Consider the following 26982-nt stretch of genomic DNA (forward strand, 5'->3'; position numbering starts at 1 on the left):
TAGCTTAGCCGATGTGGTGTCGCCATCACATAGATCGTTAACCAGGTTAGCCTGGAAGTCTTTGGAGACTACCATGCAGGTGCGGGGTCGATCGCTTCCATTGGCATACAATAGGTCAGCATGTTGGAAGTTTAGGCCCCTGACTGCCCCACCAACAACCCACGGTTCTTGTATGAGGTATATAAATGTCTTGCAGCTATTGATCCGACGACTGATAAGTGCAGTCGCCGCTTTACAATGCTGCAAATTTAATTGGGAGATGTGGCACCTCATCTATGTTTCAGATGTAGATGCCGGGGGCTGCATGTCCCCTTCAATGGTTTTAGGAGCCGACACTTGTAACGTGACGGTCCCCAGCCCATAGTAGAGCCGGCAACCCGATTTTTCCCGAACTATCTTAACATCAGGTTCGGGAACGCCGATAGTGAGAAAAGTTCCCGGCCTATCGGTTCTCTCTCCTGTTTTGCTGCTTAGCAGCAACCAGGTGGAAGTGTTAAGGTTGTTCTGTACACCAAGTTGTTCCAGAACCCCGACACCATTTCGCTCTTCTTCTGGAAGCCAGAGAAAGCACTTTTTGATCGATGGCAGCTCAGAGACCCTTTTCAAGGTTAGTCGCGCACCCTCCCACACATCGTTAAGGGAGGAGCAGTACTGCCTGAGCCACTCGATCGTGTCTTCGTCGGCAAAGTTCAGCCGTAACATTTTACGGTATACACCTACCGACTCAAAGCAAAGCTTAATGCCTTGCGCGGACGCAGTCCTTACAGCTAGGAGGAGTTTCCTCCTAAGCTGTTCGCACTGCTCAGCATCGTAGCCGGATGGATTAGAGTCGTCATACAGGACCCATCCGTCGGCTTCGATAGCCTTGGCTGCAAATGAAGGCCTAGCCGTTGCCGGCCTAGCCCTCTTTGCCGCCTTTTGTGTCGAAGAGTTAGGATCGTCCGAGGACCGCTGCCGCTTCGGTTTCCCCTTAGCTGCAGGTGCCCCGAACGCTCCTTTCCCCTCAACCTTGGCACAGCTCTTTGGTTGTGCGTTGCCCGGAGGCGGTTTGCCCGAAGGCGGTTTGCCCGAAGGCGGTTTGCCCGAAGGCGGTTTGCCCGGAGGCGGTTTACCCGAAGGCGGTTTGCCCGGAGGCAGTTTGCCCGAAGGCGGTTTGCCCGAAGGCGGTTTGCCCGAAGGCAGTTTGCTGTCCGTGGACAGGTGCTTACCCATGGGCAAGACTTTAGCCTCAGCAGGTGGCGCCGATTGGAGCCTGGGGTCAGGAGTACTGACAGAAGGGGCCTGCATTGGCTCATCCGTTAAGGACTGGGTCCCAATTGAATTGGTTCCCACTTGAATAAGTGTGGAATCTGAGTCTAGACTCAGGTTCTCCATCGATGAGCTCAGGGTTGCCCCTTCACTCGGGGTTGGATCGTCACGACCGAAGTTTATTTGTGTTTGCTTAGTAGATTTGTGTTTTTGTTTTTTTATTTTTTCATAATTGGCTGCCATGGCCTCAATTTTTCCGGGGAAAGTAAGTCGATCTCGGCAGAGCCCCTTTTTGCTGAGACAAGGCTAGTTGAAACTGGGGGTCGCCTGGTACCCAGAGTTCACCGTTTACGGCCACATCTTAACCCCTGTGACCATTCAGCCCTCGGCACGGTAGTCACACCTTGGCTTGGGGTTTTGATTACCGCTTGGCTTCAGGTGTCACCTCCCGTTTCCTGGAGGATCTTCCTTACTGAGCTCCCTCACCACGTCAAGGTAGGTAATCGTCGAGGGAGATAATTCGCTATAATAGCCAAAGAACGATGTGTGAGGTCAGCCCCTATCCAAGGTGTGGTTGACATTGCAGTGGATTACTAGTCCATAAATATTATATCTCTTTTAGTCGCTTTTTATGACAAGCAGGGAACACTTTGAGTGTATCTTAATCCCCAACTGGCAGGAATCTTGGCAGCGCTGGGCAAATATAAAATGGACATTATGGATAATGGACACCATTCCTTTTTCATTTTTGTGTACTTTTTTAATTAAATAGGTACTCTTCAAATCTGGCAGTTCGAAAACACCGTGGCGTCATTCGAAATTCACTGAAAAGTCCGATCAATAGGGCTACGACATTGAAAAAAAAATATTACTAAAGCCACGGTGGACAAAGAAGTTTCATAGTGACCCAGCCAACAAAACCGTTCATCTTCGAAAATAACCAAGAAAGCAGCCTGCCTTTGTGAGAGAGCATCCTATAAAAAACTTAGACTTTTGGTATTCAGTTCGATGGTCCGGCGAAAGTAAATATAATAGATTGGTATTTGATAACTAGAGCATGGAAAGAATTATATTCTAGTGTGTTGTGTTTTAATTTGTTACAAAACGCCATAAAACAATCGTTTACTTCCGGTAGGACAACAAGCCCAAGTATACCTCATTCTCGGTACGAGAATAGTTATTGTATAATGTCCCACGTCGACTTTGTATGCCTCCCAAATCGGTAAACCTACATTTAATTGAACATTTGTAACATTTTCTCGAACTGTATGTCCATAAACAGCAAAACATGGATTGGTACCCACGATAGAGTACAAAACCTAGGGGACGCCTGATGAATCGACACCAACAGCTCTATTACCAAACCATATCTCCATCTCCACGGCGAGTCTCCCCGGCAAATTGTACAAACTAGTACTCCAGGTTGGGGATTGGGTAGGGCTAACAACCCTACACGGAAAACCAACATTACGAAGCCACAACAGGAGCCTCGGACAGGATGAATTTTACAAAAGCGAACCCGGCAACGGAAACGAAAGAACAACGGAAACGAAAGAAACAACATTTTTTCATGGCACGTGTGCTCCCTGTATAGACTGAATGTTGCCTAGCAGCTAGCCGATACTCTGTCCCAATATAAGACTGATGTAACAGCGCTACAAGAAATGCGCTGGACAGGTAAGGATTTCCTGGAGAAGAGCCACTACACTCTATATTATAGCAGCCAACCAGTAAACTATGTGCTTGGAGTAGGTTTCCTAGTCAGCCAAAAAATGAAACCTGCTGTTGTCGGCTTTGAAAACATAAGCGAAAGGCTATGGACTTTGCGTTTACGAGGCAAATTTAGAAATAAAAGCCTCGTTAACGTTCACGCCCCTATAGAGGAGAGTATAGAGTCGGAGAAGGATACCTTCCACAAGGCTCGAAGCCTGTCCGAAGTATAATATCAAAATCACACTTGGAGATTTGAACAGTCAAGTAGCGACGTAGTCTGTATTCAGGCGATACGTCGGCTCCCATAGCTTACATAAGGATACCAACGATAACCGACTGCGGATTATTTAGTTAGCAGTATCGCACGAAATGGTTGTGGGAAGTACCTCGCACATAGGCTTCTTCAGATGGCATCACTTTTTACCAAATTGACCACGTGCTGATTGAACGCCGCCATCTCCCAGCCTTGATAAATGTCAGAACATATAGGGGGGCCAATATAGACTCGGATCACTATGTTATTGGTATAGCCCTCCGGTCTCGAGTTACAACACCGCCTACAATCCCCTCTAGCCATCAGATGAGAGTGAATACTAAAGTCATCCACATCCCCATCCGGGAGATGAAGCATCAACAAATGATCTTTACAACCACCTGAAGAACGTTATCATTGATACGGCCACAAACACATTTGGCCCCAGCCGCAGGAAAAGTCGAAAAGGTTGGTTCGACGATGAATGTAAGCTAGCAACGAAACGGAAGAACGTCACATATCGAGTAATATTGGATTCTCAAAGAACGCAGGCACGCGTGAAGATTTATCACGGACTCCTTCCAGTGAAGAAACGACTTCACAGCCAAAAAAGCAAGCCTGAGAGAACCAACAAGTCTGTGATTTCGAGAAGTACAGGGAGCAACCGCACCAGGCGCGCAAGTTGTACCAACAAGTCAGCATTAAGAAGCCTTATATACTTCAATGCTCATCCTGCCGAGACAAAGAGGGAAATCTGATTTCCGACAGAATGGGCATCTTGGAGCAATGGGTTGAACTACTCAACCACCAGAATATCAACGAGTTGGAGGTCACGTCAACTGAAGACGGCGGACAAATGCTGCCATCACCAAGCATAGAAGAAACAGTCCGTGCGATTCATCGGCTTAAAAGTCATAAGTCGCCAGGAGCTGATGGAGTTACAGCCGAACTGGTATAATATGGAGGCAATCAACTACACCAAGCGGTTCATCAACTGATGCTCAAGGTGTGGGACAGCGAATCAATGCCTGACGACTGGCAACGAGGCATTATCAGTCCTCTTCAGAAAAAGGAAGATATCACGGAGTGCAGCAATTATAGAAGTAGCCGGATAGCTCCATACGCAGTTTTTCTCCTTGCGGCAGCGGTGAAAAACTTGTTGGAATTAGCCATCAGTTGCTGCATATTTTAAATCTTTTGTAAAACGGTACACGGCCATGAGAGAATTCGGTATTCCGACGAAATTGATAAAACCAATTAGGCTGACCCTGACAAATGTCCGGAGGCACCATTCTCTTCAAGCTGACGCTGACAATATTGACATTATGGGAAGAATCAAGTCTCGTTGGTCAAACGAGAACAATAAAGATGGGAGAGTACAGCTTTGAGACCGTTGAAAATTTCTCCTATATAGCACAATTGTTGGCTGCCAACAGACCCTATTTCAGCTTACAAAAACTGTTTCGCTCGAAACGTCTCACCACACAGGGTCAAAGTTTTTACTGTACAAGGCAATAATCTTATGTATTCCACAGAGACCTGGGTTCTCAACAAGAAAAATTTCGAACTCTTAGCCGCGTATGGATAAGGATGATCCAGGCCGAAAAATCTATAAGGGCATTATATATGAAGAGGAAAACGTGGCAGTCTCTGCCTCAGATGAAGTGATGACGTAGGTCAGGACGCCAGACAATATCGTAAGCGTAAGCCAGTAGTTGGGTGGATTTGAAGAGGATGATGCCTCGGTATTGCATATTTGAAGGAACATTGATAATAAATGTATATATTTCCATTGTTTACACAGAACTTGTAGCTGGTGAATAAACCAAAAATTGAAGAAAAATTTACCTCAGCAGATAAGTTGTGCCACCGTAAAGATCACTACTGCAAACTAGGTGGTCCTTGGGCTTAAGCATTGACACTACAGCCATGACTGCCCCAGTACCCGATGAAAACGTAACACAGTACTCTCCCCCGTCCAGGTGGGCCAAGCATTTTTCAAGAACATTTCTAGTTGGATTCCCATCTCGGCCGTAAATGAATTCCTTAAAAGTTAGCACATTGTCAAAGGGGAGGGTTTGTGAATTACTTTTTACATATTTTAAGGTACCTTCTTTGGTAACAAAATACTTTAAACTCAACACTTACACCAAATTCATCAAGACAAGGTTGCTCGAATGTGGTGCTCATAATAATGGGAGTCACAACGCAGCGACTCTTCCATTGTTCAGGATCTTGTCCAGTGTGAAGAGCCGTCGTAGCAAATCCCTTTGATCGTTGTCGAAATCGTGGTGGTTCCTCCATTTGAAATTATTATATTTTATTTTCAAAACTTTCCTTCGCCTCGTAGTGCTATCAACAACGGTATACAACTGAAAGCGCTGATCTGGGCCCAAGGCATTTATAACATTTCTAATCGCCAACACTTTACAGATCAGTTTGAACGTTACAAGCTCACGTTATCAGCGATGATGTTAGTAAATATATGCTTATATTTGAAGTGGCTCTCAAGAAATATATAGCGTGTGCAGCAAGCGGCTTTAAATTTACGGGGATTGCATTGTATTGCAGTCAAGTGCACATGTACATCTTGCATACTCCTCTAAATGTGCATATCGCACTTGATTGAAGAGTTTACTCGGCTTCACATGCATTGCGACATTTTCGATTTCCGCACACTTTGGGGAATGATGTAACTACTTTACTGTATAAAGGCCAAATATTTATGAGTTTAACGAAAAAGACCTTAAACAGAATCATTCCAATTACATGGAATCAGAAGAAGAAAAAGTAAGAAACGTTGCCTACGATTGAAAGTAACATCGAAAAATGGTGTACAGACCTAAATTCCAGAGCGTTCTAATGTCAACAGTCTCGGAATCGAAGAGTGGAAATAGATGTCGATCTCCACGAGCAGCATCCGGCGCTACGTCTATTATATGTTGCAGTGCGATAGACAATGTCTATAGAAGCGAAGAAATCCATAAGGTTGTTACATTGAAAATTATCAGGGAACAATCTTACATTTTGTTGTGCCTTTCCAAATTTTGGGTCACACAACGAAAGCGGATTTAACGTTTTTAACGCATCTAGTAACAGCTCCACGCTAACATTAGCAGAAGAATTCTAATAAAACAACCCACATACGCAAATTTCTGCGATATTTCCGATGTTTTGTCCATTGATACCGATAGGAAGAGTATGAGGTTCCTTCAGGCTGAGAACCTTAGCTTGGTTGGTATTTATCTTCAGTCCGACTCTTTACTCCATTTAAATGGATTGATTGACTTTTTTCACTAGATAATCGAAAGATTTATTGCCGCCTGCAAGCTCTTTCGAGATGTGAAAATAATTTCCTGTGATCATAGCGATAAAGAATTCGCCCCCTTTCACGCAGTTTTGTACTTTTGCGAAGATATCGAAGTTTTAGCCCTGTTTACTGTCCTCTACACTCCATGGTTTTCATACTATTCGACGGCTCATTTTTTCCGAAACCAATGGTCATAAAATTTACTGCCATTCGTTTTTGTTTTGAATTTTAAAAAAATTTAACTAATTTATCCAGTTTGACATTTTGCTAAAGTTCAAAAATTAAGAAGTACAATTTTTTTTGGCCGGACGTAGAAATTATGCAACGGTGCAACGATTCGAAACGAAATAAAATCGCTTTTTACAATTCATTTATTTTATCAAGCATTTATTTCTCAAAAATCTGGATGATGCCATACAATTTTACCCCTTAAGCATCCACTCACTAATAATGGATAACGTGGACTAAATTTAGTACTAACAACTATATCTGAATGACATGTGACACTTTTAATTACTTTAAGCTGTTTAGGATTCTTTTGTGGTGAATCGCAAGCGATTGGAAGTTCAGAGCAGTCTTCATTGAAGGCAAGTAAGCGGAATCCTTCTTCGTATGGTGAACAGATGATTCTCCCGTCTGCCGAGAACGACGGTTCCTTGATGAATCCTCTACCCTTATTTGGCTCTTCAATATAGTAAAGAAGTCGACTAACATTTTGGTAAATTTTCCGATTACAAAATGACATGTAGTTAATTTGGACAGGACTTTGTGGCTCCTGGTCTTCAGGATTGGACGTTTCGCCATCGGTGCTGGCTGCGCTTAAGTTACTTCTTCGGCTGACGGATGAACGTAAGGACGACTGTGGTATCACACCGCTGCTTATTGCGTAGACGTAAGCGTAAGCATTTGTTGAATTTGAGTCTCGATATCTACGTTGATGGATTCTGCAAGCACGATCTTGTACTGTGACTTCGGCCGCCCATATATCCGGAACCAAGGCTTCATTTCGGTTATTTGTCGAACCACGGTTGGTTTCAGATTCATTTTGATTTGATGTACTTTCGAAATTGCTGCTGCTAAAGCTACTATTGCCTGCCCTGTTAGAGGTGGGCGACAGATCATCTGATTCACTCAACTTCCGTTTTTTTACTTGTTCGTTAGGAAGATAATCTTCCTCCTCTTTCTCGAGAATATCGTGGATGCAACTCCATTCAGATCCTTCATCATAGCTTATATTGCGACTTAGCACACACCAACCATGTGGATGTATCTGTAATGGACATTAAAAGTACCTGTTAGATCTTCTGCTTTTAACAAAGTAAACACAACTATAAGCAATCATAGAAAAAGCATCATTAAAATTGTTTTTCCTATAGTGTATATTCTGATTAACATGGTTAGGTATCTTTGTTAGCTACAATTTGAAATTAGATTCTTACGTGGTCAACCAAATCTTCATGTTACCCCTGATCCAAAGTTCCAATTTTTACGCGTAAAAGTAACGGTTGGGTTAGTGGGGTGATAAGTCTTGGAATTACGGTTGTGTCATGAAAGCAGAGGGGACTACAGACAAAATTTTGGTTATTTTTTTTTTTGGAAGTAGGGTAGGTGAATACGTTTATGCACAGAGTGTTGGACTCTCGCAACAATACGCTGTCGGACTACCAAGTAAACACCTCAGAGAACTAGCCTCGAACCGTTTGACACATTACTTTGGGCTAGTCCTCCCGTTCTCCCGGGTTTGGGAGCTTTCAAGCCAAGGGATTCCTTTCACCAACGGGAGGGGAAGGGAGGAAGGTATTTATAGTTATTAGAACCTTCTCTTCCGCCTCTAATATGAAAATCGGAAGAAATGAAAATTGGCGTTGCGAACGAAACTGGTATTTGGAAGCAGATCCATGCAGACCGATAACATGAATTTGACAAAGCTCCCAGCTGACTGCGGTGGAACGCACTACTTAAGAAGGCTAGCCGTCTTGACAATGGGATTATGGGTATTGCTGCACCGCCAGGTGTGGCAATATCCAGAAGAACCGTATACAACGAAGTGGAACTTTCGGCGGAAAGTGGGGATATGCTGGTAACCCCGGTGAGACTCATGCTAAATACAGCATACTCTTCAGTTTGCAGTGGCTCTTCTACACATTTAGACTACACTTATATTACAAGCATAAAGGGTAGTAAAATTACCTTACAGAATGTCAAAGCCGCTTCCTATCTACTGGCAGGAAATCTGGAAAAAAATCCTTATATCTCACTGGATCAGCAAAGGATGAGAAATCCTCAAGGTTCGAAAGCCTGCGCATTAATCTCAAATTTCTTAGAAGCTAGAACTAAGGGATCTGCTAATGCATGCGCGTCAGGTGATCTTGAACTCTTAACAAGTTGTGAGGCGAACGCATAGTTGTCGGGGAAGTAGCAAATACAATCCTAGAAGAATAAAGCTATTCGACATCATCACTTCATCTGGTCCCATGACATCGGACATGGGATGCAAAGTAATTGATCTACCAATTTGTACTTCAAAAGAATTGATTAGAGACTGGCGTTTGCTAGACGAAGTCTCATTGTCAGACCACCGCCTTTTAGAATTTAGCCTGAAGTATTGCAGGCGGACAACCTGTAATACAAAGACGGAATCCGAGGAAAACGGATTGGACAACGTTCAATGTGCTTTTTAGCAAGTGTAACTTCCTGGGTGTCTCAGGATTCCTTTGGGAATACAAAATCAATTGGAAACTCTGAATCGCATGTGTTGAAGGGAGATGTTCTATTACTGCAAAAACTCATGGAATCAACTAGACAACTTCTGAATCGTGCTTGTAAAAGCAATAAAATGAAGACTGGTTAAACTTCAGGAACTCACAGCGGGAATATAAGAGGCTCCTGGGAAGTCCAAAACGACACTTTTTAGAACATGCTGTGAGGAACTGAGGCGAAAGAGAGACTTTAAGACTGTGCAGAGTCCTTAAAAGGGAGGTATCAGTCAAGTTGAACTCTTTTAAAAAATCTAATGGAACTTTTACGGAGTCAAGAGTTTAGTCAGTGCAAAGTCTGTTGGAATCAAACCATCCAAGAAAACAGGCAACGAAAATTGGAGAGAGAATTGACGGATTCTGCAAACCTTTCAACACGAAAGTGGAGGAAGATTGGAACGCCGCGAAAGTGGTTGTTACTATTGCTATCCAGTCTTTTGAACACTACAAAATGACAGTTATCTTACGATGCGAAAGGAAGGTGTAGAGCACCTAGAGCGTTGATAGCATGTCTTGCTCTCGAGTACGTGCCTTGGCTTTGGCAAAAGGTGAAGATAGTCTTCATACCTGAGCCTGGGAAAGACGACTATTCAAATCCAAAGAACTCTGACAAATTAGCTTAACTTCTTTCTCTCTGAATTGTCTGAAGAAACTGGTTGAGCGTCATATTCGTGAGAAGACGCCAACGTTTCACCCACTAGATGAAAACCAACCAGGAGTATTAAAAAGTGTGTTCCACATATGCTTGCTGTGTTATATGTAAGTTGGCGGTGCAAAATCTTACATATAATTGCCATAAACAACTATGTCAAGCATAATGCTTACCCATACCTATGTGCCATCATTGTCAGTTCGTGGCAATAAAAGCGTGCATTCATTCTCCACTCTTCTGCGGCGTATACCTAAATGTACAAACTATTCGGCGCCATCGATGTTTTGTCCATTAATGCAAATAGGAAGAGGGCGATGATCACTCAACTGACAACCTTGATTTTATTGGTGTTTATCTTCACTTTGGCTCTACTTGCCTCTTTCTCCAAATCCAAAACCATTTGATCAAGGTTCATAACTCGGTGGGACAGTAAGCAGATATCATCCGCATAGTCGCTAGTTGAGGATTTAAAAGCCTCGAGATTGCACCCAGATCAGGCATTCAATAGAGCTAAATGACGAAACCGATCACGACGAGCCGCCCCCCTTGTGAATAGGAAAGAAGAAGTCGAGGTTTTTGAGGAAAGATGACATTGTCCATTAAATGCCGCCAAGTTTTCCGGACAAGGCAGCATAAGAGGCGTCACCGATAACCAGAAAAAAATTATTGATGAAATTTGTCTGAAATTTTACTTCCATGGAATTCGTGACATTTTGTACCGTCATCAATGATCATTAAAGCAGAGGTCGCCTAGGAAAGTGAAAAGATCAAACTGAGGAAAGGAATGCCCCAAATGTTCTCCCTCCAGCACCACTCCAAAAAGGAACACAGTTTTTTAGGAACACATTTTTGCTCCATTGTTACAAAAAGCAGTGAAGAATTGATGACAGTCGAAATATCTATCTATCTAACTAACTTTCTTACCACACATGTGATCTATTTTGGTAATTTAGACACAATTTTTGTGTGCCATTACGTCATTGAATTATGACGTTACTTTGTTTTGTTTGTAACCAATCAAACGTTTTAGAGCAACCGTACACGGTCAGTTTTCCACAAGTTTGACATCAGTGAAAATGACAAAGTTATAGTCAACTGATGCTTTTGGAAATGACTGATGGATTGATATTTAAATGTGTTTAAATAAAATCTGTCAGTCTTTTTGAACTGATAACAGGCTGAGTGTAGTGCATTTGTCATTCTGTTGCTAGTCGAACACTCTCTTCTTGTCGTCTTTTTTTAATAAAACACGTTAGTCCAACAGTTTCTGGATGTCGAATACCAGGCGACTCATCCTGAGACAAATCAGGGTAATAATCACGGGTGAACGTAATACTGCGGTTGTGCACCGTTACGGTTTTGACTGGAGTGTTCTAACATGCTTCAAAGCCCAAATAAAATTATTATTATATTAGATTCATTTTTTAATTTGTTCTGGTAAAAATTCTTCGTCCTCAGCCTTTGTTCCATTCAGAAGCGGCTCGTCTTGATCGATCGTGCCATTTTGTTCTGTCAAAGGCCTAATCTGAATGCAAGGTGGTGAGGCTTTCAGGTCACCATCCAGCGTATGAAGCCCCGTCACTTCGGCCGGCCTTTTTTCCCATGAATTTCGATGTTCAGACCAATCTTGGCAAGTGAATTCTCGTCAACACTAACTACGCGATCAAACTCGTACCATCGAAGATACCTCTCTCACAATTTTTCCATGAACCCCTATCGATCGTGGATGTTCTCATTTCATGATGTCATGATTCCGTGTTACGCCACTAGTCTAACGCAACATCTTTGCCTCTATTGCCGCGAGACATTACGGTAAATTTAAATTTTTTCGTTCGCGGATACGTCGATCACAAAAAACGTCAGTTGTGGAACGTTAATTCAACCAGGTTGTGGCAATGCGTGAAGAAAGTTCATAATGCAGTTCTCCATTGGCTGATGGCACTGATTCAAAGCATTTAAATCGCTTAATTCTGGGTACGTCAATGCCACTGACTGTGATAGTGACTGTTTCATTAGGATCAGTCGTCAAAAATTCAATTTTATTCCGATTCAATCTGAGACCGTGTTGCATGAGGCGAACATTTCATTTGTGGACAAGTTGCTCGGAAGCAGCTTTCTACGAGACAATAGGAAAATATCATCTGAATAAAGCGCTGGACGTTGGATGCCCCGTGTCACAGTATCCATAACAAAAAAAAAGGACTGGTGAGAAGGCGCTTCCTTGATGAGCTCCGACAGAGACACGAAGCGGCTATGACATGCCCGCCACACTTCGAACTTTACTTTTCGGATCGTGGTGGAGTAATATTACCCAGCACACGAATTTTTCTATTACTAGGTGTTGTCGCAGAGCATGCGAGATGAGTTCGTGTGGCACATGATCAAACGCTTTCTTCAATGTAGAGAGAAGGATGCTTCTCACGTCAGTAGTTCCGGAATTATTAACAAACCCCGCTCGATACACGGTTATTTGAACGATGCCGAATACGGTTGTCAAGAATGCGTTCAAAAATCTTCATAGTTTGGAACAGCAACCGAATAAGTCACTAAGCCACCACTCTTCCCTTTCCAAAGTTCAGATGCGATATCGTCAGGTCCTGTTGCTTTCCCTGATTTCATTCATTTTATTGCTTTCTCAACTTTAGTGGCACTGATAGTTACGTCTCTGTGCTTTACGTGGGTACCTGTCTCGGGGATTTTCTGACCACAATCAGAGCCCCGCCGCAGCAACTTACAACGGTACCAGTCTATACCGAGTGCATGGCTCAGCATTCATACTGGTGAATGCAAGACCTACCTAAATCTCTACCGAACTAGGAACTAAGGAGGACGGCACCCGTGTTGAAACGCAACACCACGCCGAGACCTAAAAGTCTCTGTTCGCTTGAACGTAACCAACAACCCCCATGAAGCTCCCACTAGACGGCCAACCGCTACAACCGAGCTGAACGCACATACAACAGGAATTCTCCCGAAGTATGTAAATTCAGAGGCTATCCCGGTTCCCATGGTCCCAGTATACCCCTGGTAAGATGTCGTGACCTATTGCCACTTCAGATGAGTCTCCGTGCAGACTCGGGTCTGATCGCTCTAATTAGGCCTTTGGAGCATTGGCCTCCTGCATCAAGGCCGGCAACCAATGTGATAAAGCATCTCCTGGCGTCACCACTATGGAGGCTCTCCTCGGCCACTTGGTTTTGGTTCGGCCGCCAGAGTTGCCGCCCGTCTTCCTCACACGCCAACTTTGAGCACCGGTGGCGCTGACAGGTGGAATTCCACCAACAATCAACAGGGCTTGTGAAAATGGAGGAGGAGCAAATTCTTCAGTTTCAATCCGGCGCGGTTCGTTGATCGGTAAGCTAAGTACCGTTCTTGTCATTAACGCAACGGAAGTGTTCCATATCCTATGTGCGTTGGTGTCGGCTTTTGGCAAGTGGATAAAGATCTTTCTCGCCGTCTCGAGTGTTCAATTTATCGTGAAGATCTTTGTAATAGGCTGCTCGGGTAACCGTTTTATCCTCGATAAACTTATAGTAAAGACGTTTCTTTTCATAGCTCTTCATTTGAACATCATTCCAAAACCAAGTGTCTCAGATGATGAACCACTTACCTGGCTTGCTGATCCCGAGAGTTGTGGACCGTGTCTTTAATTTGGTTCCACGATTCTTCAACATTCGTAATGTTGGAAATTGCATAAGTCAGATCATTTCTTCTTTTTTCTCAATTGCCACCATTTAATATTGGTGGCTTGATTCGCAGACGGTAATTAACGGTCGATGTTGATGATCTCATAGGGATCAGCTTTGCAGTGACGATGATAAAATGTCGGCGTCTTATAAGGATATAGTCGATTTGTGTTTTATTGTTCCCATATAAAATATAGGACGATGAATCAATCGTTTGATAAAGTATATATTCACAAAGTACAAGTGTCCGCAAAATCGACTATACGCTGCTTGCTGCTGTTTTTTCCCATCCACATCACTATTAACGTTGCTCGCAATGAGTCATCAGCAGGCACTTTACAGCATTTTGTATCGAGAAGTTGCCAAAAGGCATCTTTCTCGGGATCTGATCGATCAGTTTGTGGTCTATATGCGGTGAAGAAGTGTATTATGCGGTTGGCGTGCGGAAACCATGGGGAATCTGCTGACACAAGCGAAGGATTGTAAAAATTACCGTTCTGTCTTTGAAGGAGGAAAACAACTGCTCGTACTGATACACAAATAGTAAGTGAAATGAGAAAATCACCAATTTGGCTAGGTGAAGTCTTCGAGTTATATTTCTGAAAGTACAATACAGCGGAGGTTCCCAGGGAAAGGGCTACTGCTGTCATGCCAAAACTAAGAAGCAGTTTATTTCCTAAAGACTAAACACAGTCGTCTGGAATTTGTTAAAAAATAGAATTATATGACTTTATCCTCAGGGGAAAAGGTAATATGGAGCGAAGAGAGCAAATTCGAATTTAAGCTTAAGCCAAAATTATTCAAAGCATCATCAAGTTTGGAAGCCGGAGCGTCCCAATGTAAGGATGCTTCAGTTATTATGGGGTAGAAAACCAAATTCCTCGTGGATAGGAAAATGAATGGAGCGTCGTACATCGACATTTTAGATAATAATTTCGTCTATCAACAAGACAATGATCCCAAGCATACGAGTAAAGTTGCAAAAGAACCTCTTGAGCTCTTGAAATGGTTTGGGAATGGCCTGCCATAGAGCATCTGTGGTCCTATCTAAGTGGCAAACTTAACAGATCCGCTTGCAGTGCAAATAATGACCATGTTTTTATTCATTTGCGTGAACTTATGTGCAAAATGCAAGCAACAGCCTTAGGTATCTTTGCCACTGCAAATATTTATAGTATGCATACTTCTGACGATTAGTTTCTTTTCAATGTTAATATTATCTAACCTAAAGTATTATTATTATAACATAACACCTTAGATAATAAAAATAATAATCCTTATCTGTTACAAATTCTACATTCATTCATAACTTTGCTTTAAAATTTATAACTAATGAAGGTGCACATAGTTGTGTCGTGTACTGCATATTCAAACGAGTCTTTTGCCATTCGGCATTTGTATGTTAATATGTACTATTTACTTAGAAAACTCTTTGAACTGTTTTTTTAAATAAATAAAAGAAATGGGCGAACCAAAGGGATTATGCCATTCCCTTTCATATCCGTTGAGTTTCAGTTACAATGTTCTATGCATACAAAACCCATGGGTCCGTGAGAAAAAAACGGTTGCCAAGTGTGAAAGTTTAATTTAAAAATTTTTCAAACTCACTAATTCATCGATTGCCTATAAAACGTTCCGGCGTGGAACATAACATAAAAAAATTATAAAGATCTACAAAATAAAATAAATAAAATCAGAAATATTACACCGGGGACAATACCAAGATGTATCTCATAACTTTGTCTCGTTCTGAGATTCTGGGTATAAACAAGAAGTTAATTGTTGAATTCTCTGCTATTCTGAAGGTGTGAACGGCTATTTCATAGACTTAATCAATTTTAAATTTATTATTTACTGGATCTAGGTTGCTGAGCCTTATTCATAACGTAGCATTCTACAAATTCTCAAAGTAATGAAATAATTGTCTTTTTTTTTGGGCAACTAACAAAACTCGTGGATTATGTAAAGAAAATTCAAGAATTTCGCAATCTCACAGACTACTCACAAAGGTGGCTATCACGCCACATAGTGTTCATGCATAAAATGCACCATCATATAAGGGAGAGAACAAAAATTGACGGTACACAGGTCCATGGTTATTTTCTTCGCTTTCGGGCCTACCGTGCTATGTTTTTTGTGCTACTAGATTCACGAGCAATTTGGGCGTTCCCATGTACACAGCCAGATCACGAGATGGACCGTATTGATGTGCCTACATAGTTGATGGGTCCGCATGTCAATTTCAATTAAAAGCCCAACCGTGTTACACACAAATATTATAAAAATCGATTTCCGAACGATGAGCGAAACCTTTTGCCACGAGTCGAAGTTTTCACCATCAGCTTTGTATTTGTTCCTGATGGCGGTTCAGCACCCAGTAATCATTATTATCTATACACGCTGGACAATTTCCCCAAGTGTCATTAGCGACAAGATCTCGAGTCTCTGTTTGGATCACTACCATTCATGCATTGGCATCAAGACCTCAAATAAATAATAGTTTGGGTAAAGGATACCTCCGAGGTAAGCATGGCAGTCTGTGAAAATACTCATCCCATTCATTTTTTTCCAGAGTCACGTTCATATTTTACATTGTTGGCTCCACTGCGCGCCTTATGAGCACTCCCACTTCATAGTATTATAGATCCTAATTGACAGGTTTCTTCCCCTGTACGATTGACCCTGGGCTCATTTAAATGACGAATTCGGTCCACGAGGGCCTCTTCACCTTCTTCGACGGCGCCTTCCAATCTCATTGGATTCAATTTTCGATATTTTCCCAGTTCACGTATTTGATGGATGCGTGGATTATTTCAATTGAATGTGCTGTATAAATGTTGTTAGTGAGAGGTCTGGTCCGTTTTAAGTGTTTTTGTGAACGATGTCCCCGAAGATAACTCTATTACCCTCAAAATCTTCCAAAAATTTTAGAAGAAATCATTTTCTTTGTTCCATGTAGCCAGCCAATCGTTCGCGCGATAATTTAATTGGACCGAGGTCCTGAAGTGTGTTAGAGCACTTCATTCAACGGTACACTACAGGATTACAGTACTCTGTAGAATATGGCCAGCATTGCGCCCGCCCGTGATAATTACCCTAATTTGACTCAGATACTCATTCACAACTGAGTCGACTGGTATCCAACATCAAGTCACACGTCACAGAGTCTAGTGCTGTAACCCCCACGGATACATCATCGTCCGACATTTCCACCCCAAAAATGGCTGAACAAAATTTCACAAATGCAAAAATTTCAAAAATGTGAAAGTGTCAAAGAAAGAAAGACGAAATGACTCTGCATTTCATATACAAATCTTAATCAAAGAGCAAAGAGTGGAAACTCATTAGGGTTTGTTTAACCGAATGGGCATCAAGCAGCTTAAATGCCAACCCTAGCCATTTTCTACCAGCAGCAACCAAACTAGAGAACTTTAAGAGATAGTAGTCATCCCAATTGTTAAACACATGAAATAAAACGAATATTGCAAAATTACCTGCAGCGCACAAACAACTTCGGCATCATTTCTTTCTGGAAAATCACTGATTAGCTCTACCCGATTCCTTTTCTGCGTCTTTGAAAAAACGTGATCGAATTTTGCTGCCTGTGGAATGAATTGTCGTCCTAGCTGCATAAGTCGATAAATATTCGGCTAAAGCGGCGACATGTATTGGATTAGTGTTCAAAATTTATCACGTGAATTCAGTTACACTTACTCTAAAACCGCATAGATCCTTTGCAAGCGTAGTCAAATCAAGATCATGTATAATAATTAAGTAACCGCCAGTAGTACAAATGACCATTTTCGATGCATCCGGCGATATTCGACATCGCATGAGACCCGATGTATGAAAAACTTTGTGATAGATGAAGCCTTGTTCTGTGTACGAATTTATATCCCAAGTGAAGATGCTTCCGTCAAATCCAGAGGTAACAAGCAATCCATCTTTCTGTGAATATTCAATGTTTTTAACCCAATTTGAGTGTCCTTGTAGACTTCGGATCTTCTTCTTCAAGTTTCGTGTGTCCCATATCGCTACCGTTGTATCGTCGGAACACGTTGCAAATATACGATTATCCAAAAACCTTATGAAATCACAATGGGTTTATTTTCTACATGGGAACAGTTCTTATTCAATGTGGATTTGATACAAGTTTATGCTTACTTAATGCAGTTGACACTATCTAAGTGGGCGTTATTTATTGTTTTTGTGTGTTTAGTTGTGACTGGGTCGAAAAGTCCTATCGACTTCTTTTCACACGCAGCCACAAGCAGATTTCTGTAAAATACAAAAAGTAATTATTAAATTATTCGAGACAAGAACTTGATATGTTTGGGCGAATTTCTTCTCTTAAGTTCTGCACTATCAGACAAACCAAGGATTTATGAAGCAACCAAAATACCACTTTTATAAGTGAACAAAGGAAAATGTGGGACAGCGACAACTCTCTCGATGGTGAGCTAACTTACTTTCAAGGAACTCATACTCAATACCCATTACGAGCATTTACATATCTCATTATAATTTACACCAAACGCAACATCAAAAGGTTGTTAAACTAATTGAAAAAATTCATGCATAATTGAACCCAACTTAAAGTATATTGTATGTTACTGGGAATCATTGCAATTATATCCAATTTTTATTCGCCTTTCCAATCCAATTATATGCATAAGCATGAAGATCCTAGATAGTCGCATTCATGGTTTCACTTACAGCGCCTACAAATTCCTCCACACCAATAATGATACACAAATTAACACCATTTAAACAATTTCACGCTCATGCAGCCTCAACTCACTGGAAAAACTATTACTTATGCATTTTTGCCACGCGAAAACCTAATATGCCTCTATAAATGTAAAGAATATGAAATCTATGCACCTAGCATAACTCCACAAAATCGAGTTACATGTCGTTGCTTACTTCACATGTGAAACGTTCGTATCAGATGTTAATGATTTCTTCGTTAACTCATTAAATTTAAATTAGGTTTAATTAGCGAAGGCTTTGGTTTTGAACTAGGGTGCATGTGTGCAACCTAAACTTCCTCCACCTAGTCTCGCGTTCAATGTTAGTTATTGTCTTGATCAAGGCGTCATTTGCCAACATAATCATACTTCAAACATCATCAGACAATACTTCGTATTATTTGCAAATGATGTCTAATTACTAGCTGTCTTTTTGTTGCTTTAATGTACCTTGAATACCTTGTGGGAAATATCAGCTTCATTATTTGATAGAGAATTTATTCTAGTTAACATACTTGAAAATTGCATCATATAAGTGATCAGCTTTATGAGGAAAACGGTCAAGGAAAAAACAGGAGTGACTGCCAAAAAAGATGAATCAATAAAATTTAGCTTGCCTGCTATAGACGCCGGCGCTGGGAGGCAAACCGACAGCGATGGCATGTAAATGTGGTTGGCACACTATTATCCATTTAGGGGCTAGTAACAACCATATTATTATCGAAAATATTTCGCTATTTTCTCCAAGTGCAGCATGACCGACCAACAAACTTAATTAATTTAATCGCTAGAAATGTCGCGGAATTACACTCAGAAGAAAACGACGAGTTTCTCAATGTTTTGTGTGTTCTCTACACTGAGGAACGGATAAAGTAATTCCCTAAATATTGTAAAAAGATAAGTAATAATAATAACAATCGTTGGCGCAACAATCCATATTGGAACAGGGCCTTAAAGTGTGTCAGAGCACTTCATTCAAGACTACAACGGAACACTACAGTACAGTGTAGGAGGCAATGTGATCAGTATTGCGCTCGCCCGAGATTATTACCCTGACTTGACTCAGGTACTCATTCACAACTGAGTCGGCTGGTATCCGACATGCAGTCACGATAACAAATCCCTCTGCTATCAGTGACATTTGAACCACGACCTTCCGCTACGATAGCCCTGTGTGCTCTAACCACTTGAGCCATCCGGACACACATAGATAGATAGATACGACCTAAAGCTCACAACAGAGGAATTGGTTGGATATGAATTCTAACGCCGGAGAAATTATTGGTTTGACAATGAATTCTAGGAACCGTCTGGCAAAAAAAATGACGACGCAGACATTATACAAAGTCAAACAGAAGGAGGAAAACTACAAAAATCTCCAATAAGTGGCTAATAAAATGTTAAAGCAAAAAAAGCGATAATGTTTTGAGGAGAAATTCAAATTAAGAGCCTGAGACGTGAATATCAATTCGATATCACCCTTTGTTAAAGCAAAAACGAGGCAATTATTGGGAGCAAAAGTGAACACTAGAAAGATGGGCGTCTTATTTCAAAGAACTCCCCAACTTCTCGCATACAACTTAATCACTCCGAGTATACTTATCGATCACAGTAGATCTACTATAGGCAGTACCCTTACAAAAATGACCCCACTTGCAAATGTGCTTGCAGAAGCTTATCTATACACATCAGAGACGCTAAACAAGGAAAAGACTTCGTCAAATCGTATTGGTAAGAGAGAGATCGGTGAGCTTTTGCTATTCTGGTACTACGGCGTGCTCACGCATATAGCAAAAAGTTGTTTCACGTATTCACTTATACATAAGCAAAAACTTGCCAATCTCACCAAAACATTGGCAAGTCCGGGCGGTATGTCAAACACAGCTGATCGGGTTTTCGGTGAATCTCGCTCATGCTCAAGGGCACAGTAGATCTACTATAGGCAGTACCCTTACAAAAATGACCCCACTTGCAAATGTGCTTGCAGAAGCTTATCTGTACACATCAGAGACGCTAAACAAGGAAAAGGCATAATCTTCGTCAAATCGTATTGGTAAGAGAGAGATCGGCGAGCTTTTGCTATTCTGGTACTACGGCGTGCTCACCCATATAGCAAAAAGTTGTTTCACGTATTCACTTATACATAAGCAAAAACTTGCCAATCTCACCAATCCATTGGCAAGTCCGGGCGGTATGTCAAACACAGCTGATCGGGTTTTCGGTACATCTCGCTCATGCTCAAGGGCAAAACAATTTGAAATCGTGTGTACTCGCACTGATTTCCCCCCTTGAGGGGCAAGGGGGAGTGAGGTAGCTGTGTAGTATCTAACTGTGCTCAAGGGCAAAACAATTTGAAATCGTGTGTACTCGCACTGACTACGCCAAGGAGAACACCGGTGCTGGTACTTGCCAGTCGAATTAACAACATTCGAAATAAATTTTAAATGTTGCTAATCCCGCTGCGCCACACACTCATGACCCCCAAGTACTCAAAATAATAAAACTTTGAAGCTGAAATTCGCTAGTCACATTCAACGTATGGGCACGGATTCCTTAGAAGGGTATTCGAAAGTGCTAGGCAGATTCTGTTGATGAAGACAGCGAATTACTGCTCGGATTTCGAAATTGGATGACACAATTAGTAGACAGAAGCTGTTGGAAGAAAGACATCCTGAAAGCCAACGCCCGAAATGTTCATCAAGTAAACATAGATAGTATTTTCCATTTTTCTCAGAAACTTCTGCCTGCAGTTTCATAAAGGTGAAGAGCCCGTATTCAGGCGATACGTTGGCTCCCATAGCTTACACGAAATGGTTGTTGGAAGTACCTGGTTTGTGCGGAAAGCGGTCCAGAAACATACGTGGGCCTCTCCAGACGGGACCACTTTCAACCAAATTGACCACGTGTTGATCGAACGCCGCCACCTCTCAGCCTTGATGAATGTCAGCACATATAGGGGGGCCAATATAGACTCGGATCACTATCTCGTTGGCATGGTGCTCCGAGCTCGAATAACAATACCACCTAGAATCCCCTCTGACAATCAGGTGAGAGTGAACACTGAAGCCATCCACAACACAACCCTCCGCGACACCTATAAGAAGGAAATGGATGCCGCAATAACCGCAGTCAACAGAGGACCTGGAGATGAAGCATCAACAAATGATCTTCTCAATCACCTGAAGAACGTTATCATGGATACGGTGACAAGCATACTTGGCCCCAGCCGCAAAAGGAGTCGGAACGGCTGGTTTGACGATGAATGTAAGCTAGCAACGGAACGGAAGAATGCTGCATACCGAGTAATGTTGCATTCTCAAAGAACGCGGGCACGCGCAGAGACTTAGCACGAACTCCGTCGAGCGGAGAAGCGACTTCAGAGACGGAAAAAGGAAACCTGGGAGAACCGACAAGTCTGTGAACTAGAAAAGTACAGGGAGCAATCGCACCAGGCGCGGAAGTTTTACCAACAAGTCAGCAGGATGAAACCTTATACACCGCGATGCGCATCCTGCCGAGACAAAGAGGGAAATCTGATTTCCGACAGAATGGGCATATTAGAGCGATTGGGTTGAGTACTTTGATGAGCTACTGAACAACCAGAACATCGGCGAGTTGGAGGTCCCGCCAACTGAAGACGACGGACAAACACTGCCACCACCAAGTTTAGGAGAAACAGTCCGTGCAATTCATCGGCTAAAAAATCATAAGTCGCCAGGAGCCGATGGAATTACAGCCGAATTGGTTAAATATGGAGGCGACCAATTACACCAAATGGTTCATCAATTTGTGCTCAAGGTATGGGACAGCGAATCAATGCCTGACGATTGGCAACGAGGCATTATCTGTCTCATACATAAAAAGGGAGATATCACACAGTGCAGCAATTATAGAGGTATCACGTTGCTGAGTACCATCTATAAGATATTCTCCTCTATCTTGCTAGGCCGGATAGCCCCATACGCCCAGAACATCATTGGCCCAGCAACCATCAGCAACAGATCAGATTTTCTTTCTGCGGCAAGTGATGGAAAAACTGTTGGAATATGGACAACAGTTGCACATCTGTTCATCGACTTTAAAGCCGCCTATGATAGCATAGCCAGGGTAAAACTGTACACGGCCATGAGAGAATTCGGTATCCCGACGAAATTAATAAGACTGACTAGGCTGACCCTGACCAATGTGCGAGGCCAGATAAAAGCAGCAGGATCACTCTCAAGACCATTCGACATCAACAACGGTCTACGACAAGGGGATGCCCTATCATGCGTCCTCTTTAACCTGGCCCTCGAGAAGGTGATCCGTGATGCTGAGGTGAATGCAAGAGGTACGATCCTCCAACTACTGGCCTATGCTGACGATATCGACATCATGGGAAGAACCACACGAGACGTACAAAATGCCTTCATCCAGATCGAGCAGCCGGCGCGAGATCTTGAGCTGCACATCAATGAAGGCAAGACAAAATATATGGTGGCAATGTCAGCACCGAAGACGAATCAACCAACTACATCAAACCGCACTGGTCAAACACAAAGAAGAATAAGGATAGGAGAATACAACTTTGAGACCGTTGACAATTTCTCCTATCTAGGGTCGAAAATCACAACCGATAACAACTACGATGATGAAATCCGCGCACGGTTGTTGTCAGCCAACAGAGCCTATTTCAGCTTACAAAGACTGTTCCGCTCGAAACGTCTCACCATAGGGTCAAAGCTCTTACTGTACAAGACTATGATCTTGCCAGTCCTCATGTATTCCTCGGAAACTTGGGTTCTTAGCAAGAAAAATTGCGAACTCTTGGCCGCGTCCGAGAGAAGAATCCTGTAAAGAATTTTTGGAACCCTACATGAAGATGGACGATTCCGTAGCCTACACAATTACGAAATCTATGAGCGATACCATGATCGTCCGGTTGTGGATAAAATCCGGCTCAATAGGTTACGGTGGACAGGTCACTTAATCCGTATGCATGAGGATGATCCCACCCGGAAAGTCTATAAGGGCAATATCTAAGGTAGAAAAAGAAGACGAGGTAGACCCTGCCTAAGACGGACCGATGGCGTAGGTCAGGACGCCAGACAGCTTTTAGGGATATCGAATTGGTGGATCTCGGCGCAAACCCGGGATGTCTGGAGTTCCTTATTAAGGCAGGCCTAGACTGGATACCGATTGTTGCGCCGTTGATGATGATGATGATACTTGCAAATAGCGATATTTAGGGAACCACTTGTTCCCTTCATCAGTGCTATAAGTCTTGAAGTATTTGCAAGTATAATAAATAATACAAGCGAAACGCATTCTACTAGTTATTCGTCTTTCCTATGGACATATGGTGATACTAATAACACTAACTTTATCAAAAAGTTCTCGGAATTAAACACGTTCTTCCTTTTTTTGTTAGATTACCATATCTGTTATTGATATTCCCTCCAAATTTGAGCATCATAGCTAAACCGTTCTGAAAGTAACCCCATATTGAATATATATCTCAATTTGGCTAAAGGCCATCTAATTCTCCAGACCATACTCCTATTAAAAATGTCTGGAGATTCCTAAAAACTAAGAATTATTCTGGCTTTAATTTGACTTCAAATATTCTAAAAATATATAGTGGAACTTTGATAATTGGAACTTTTCTTTTGGTCCCTATACTATAGGAAATAGTAATGATATTAAGAATTCGTGGATAATTCTATTTCTTGGATAAATCGAAGAATTTGGTGGTCCGAAAGGGGCCAACTATTTCAAGGACCCATTCTTAGAAACTACCCAATCGAAAAATCTGAAAAAATATTATGGCGCACGCACATGGTACCTAGGCTCCGAAATACTCTCCGTTACGATATCTACTCAAATAAAGGTAATAATAGTAGATAATTATATTTTGAAAATGTACTGCAAACCCCCTTTAAGTTTATCCTGGGTCCATAAAATGTATTAACATAAATGTTAGTATGAAACAGCATACTGGAAAGTTTAGTGGAATCCTACTATTATTAACGAAGTTATTGCAGGCCAAAATTGAGTCTTTCGCGTCCAATTACTACTCTCTAAGACACAAAATGTCAGTGCTACATTTGAATTGAATATTGGAATTGTTGGAAAATGGGACCATTGTGTACCTAAATATTCGTACAATAAAAAAATCAACAAAACCTGCTATGACTGAAGTGCCGAGCTTCCGGTTTCCGACTCGTGTAAAAATGGAATGTACAAACTGCCATCACGCTGGCAAGGAGTCGTCAATAATATTTAAAAATATATATTATTTAATAACATCTATTCTATATATAAAAAAATAAAATTCTATTTAATGATATAAAACAGTCCACCAACCACTTGCTGGCAAATCGGACCAATTGCAAAGAAGCTTCCTTCCTCGATTTCTGGCAGGGCAGAGCTAAATCAGCAGACGCTGCTTCAGGACTACCTCATATGCTTAAATAAAAATGAAATCATCCTCGGCCAACTTAGGCTTAATCTTACTAGGCGGTTTTTAACATGAATATAATTCAAACCAATGGCCAGTTATGAATTATATATACAAGAGCAAACAACATCTAGTAATCACTTCGATCACGTCGCGCCGAGTACTAACTGAGCCCTTTCATTTGATATCCAACACGGCTATAATCTGAAAAAAATGGAAAACGTAGAATAGGTAGATGTTCTCGCCACTTAAGGAGCACGTCGATTGCCACGCATCAAAGTTGTTAGTAGCGCATTAATCTTCACAAATTTTGGCTCGCCTAATCGTTAAAAATGTTTGCCAGTATATACAGATGCTCACAGAGTTGAAGGCACAAAGAGTAATATTTTTTTAAATCTTCAATATTTCAGTAAATTCTCATTAATTTTAGAAGCAAACCTGTTTATTTGAGCGAGCATTTCATCTCACACACATGACCACACGACCATCATGAAAAAATCATCCCACTAGAAATTAAAGGGGGTTTCCCCGAAAACTGTTACTTATGCGATACAAAAAGTTATATACATATGTAGTAACTAGACTTTCTGACGGTTTTTATCGATTGAAATTATCTGAAAATATTTCTGTATACCCGTTGTTTGTAAATTTTCCGGATTTGTTTTGAAAATACTGTTTAGAACAAATGAGAAATAAAACAACAGTTGAAGAGTGAAAAATTATTGTTAAGCTTGTTTGTGAAGGGAAAAATCTCGAAGTTAATAGAATCGGCGGGGGATCATTTTCATCGGTAAGAACGATTATAAACAAGTGGAAAAATGACGGAAGTTTGATAAATAGACCTGGTAGAGAGCGAAAAAGGCTACTAACGCCGCTCGATGAACAGTGTATTCAATAGCACATCAATAAAGAACCAAAAAAGTCCATAAACAACCTATGAGCTGAAGCCTCTGTAATGATCCGCAAACCTATTTCTAAAGAAATGATATGAAGATCGCTCCAGAATCACGACTTCAATGGAAGAGTTTCTCGTAGAAAGTCATTCATTTCCAAAGTTAATAGGAAGAAAAGACTTGAATTTGCAAAAAAATACGTTAATCACAGTCCCGATTTTCGGAGAAATGTAATTTGGAGCGCTGAAAATAAATTTAATATATTTTCCTCTGATGGAAAGCAAATAGCAAATACAGCCCTGAACAGGGAAAATGTATCAGCAAGAGTAAAGCACGGTAGCCGCGGAATTATGGTCTAGGGGTGTATGGCTGCTAATGGAGTCGGAAATTTGGAAAATATCGATGGAGTTATGGACCAGTATAAATACTTAGCTATATTAAAACGCAATTTTAACTGTAGTGCTGCCACATGACGTATATTGGTTCCAACAAGACAACGATGTCAAGCATGCGGCGCACCACGTTAAGCTCTAGTTGCTGTGCAACACCCCGACACAATTTAAAAGTCCACATGTTCACCGGATCTTAATTCAATTGAACATTTGTGGTCATTTTTGAAACAAGTCGGAATACAGGAAGCTATGCGCTTCGGGTATAAAGGTTTTGTGTTCATTTTATGTGAGAAACTTGTACGCACATTTTTCCATCCATATATAGCTACAAATCCAACATATTCCTTCATATTTTTCCAAACTACAAGATACATATTACAGACATAGATATTATTCTCACTCTAAACAAACGAACTGCCTATTACCGAATGATCGTACTTGTATTTCCGGTTTACTTCATGCACAAAAGTTGCGAGAGAGGCGTCTTCGATGGTATGGTCACGCAATCCGCGCTAACGAGAATTCACTTGCCAAGATTGGTCTGAACATCGAAGTCGATGATAAACGACCAAAAGGCAGGCCTAAACAACGGTGGCTTGATACGCTGGATGTGGATTTAAAAGCCTGGAGACTGCACCCAGATGAGTCATTCAATGGAACCAAATGGTGAAGCCGATCACGACGAGCCGACGAAGGCTGAAGAAAAAGAAGATATTGAATACTATCATACGGAAGGTCGGGGTTCAAATCTCACTGGTGGCAGTGGGATTTGTATCGTAATTTGACGTCGGATACCAATCGACTCAGCTGTAAATGAGCACCTGAGTCAAATCAGGGTAATAATCTAGGGTGAGCGCAATGCTGACCGCATTGCCTCCTACAGTATACT

The 26982-nt window shown here is 41.6% G+C and overlaps 2 protein-coding genes across 3 annotated transcripts in view; both read right to left on the reverse strand.

The window, feature by feature from the left end:
* Positions 1-5058: 5058 nt before the first annotated feature.
* LOC119657537 (cystathionine gamma-lyase-like) lies at positions 5059-5606 on the reverse strand. Its single transcript, XM_038064480.1, has 2 exons — positions 5363-5606; positions 5059-5259 (listed from the first exon to the last, which is right to left on the reverse strand). The coding sequence occupies exons 1-2, from the start codon at positions 5516-5518 to the stop codon at positions 5059-5061; spliced, it is 357 nt and encodes a 118-aa protein (XP_037920408.1). The 5' UTR covers positions 5519-5606.
* Positions 5607-6890: 1284 nt separating this feature from the next.
* Positions 6891-26982, reverse strand: part of LOC119656888 (DDB1- and CUL4-associated factor 10 homolog) — a 37028-nt gene continuing 16936 nt past the window's right edge. For both annotated transcript variants that reach the window (XM_038063558.1, XM_038063560.1), the window contains 4 exons: positions 17783-17896; positions 17333-17702; positions 17113-17268; positions 6891-7794 (listed from right to left, as the gene is read on the reverse strand). In XM_038063558.1, coding sequence (XP_037919486.1) covers positions 6919-7794; positions 17113-17268; positions 17333-17702; positions 17783-17896 — 1516 coding nt within the window. In that variant the 3' untranslated portion in view covers positions 6891-6918. The remainder of the gene's footprint in view (positions 7795-17112; positions 17269-17332; positions 17703-17782; positions 17897-26982) is intronic.

This window comes from Hermetia illucens, chromosome 5, assembly GCF_905115235.1.
Source record: "Hermetia illucens chromosome 5, iHerIll2.2.curated.20191125, whole genome shotgun sequence".
In the NCBI taxonomy this organism is placed as follows: Eukaryota; Metazoa; Arthropoda; class Insecta; order Diptera; family Stratiomyidae; genus Hermetia; species Hermetia illucens.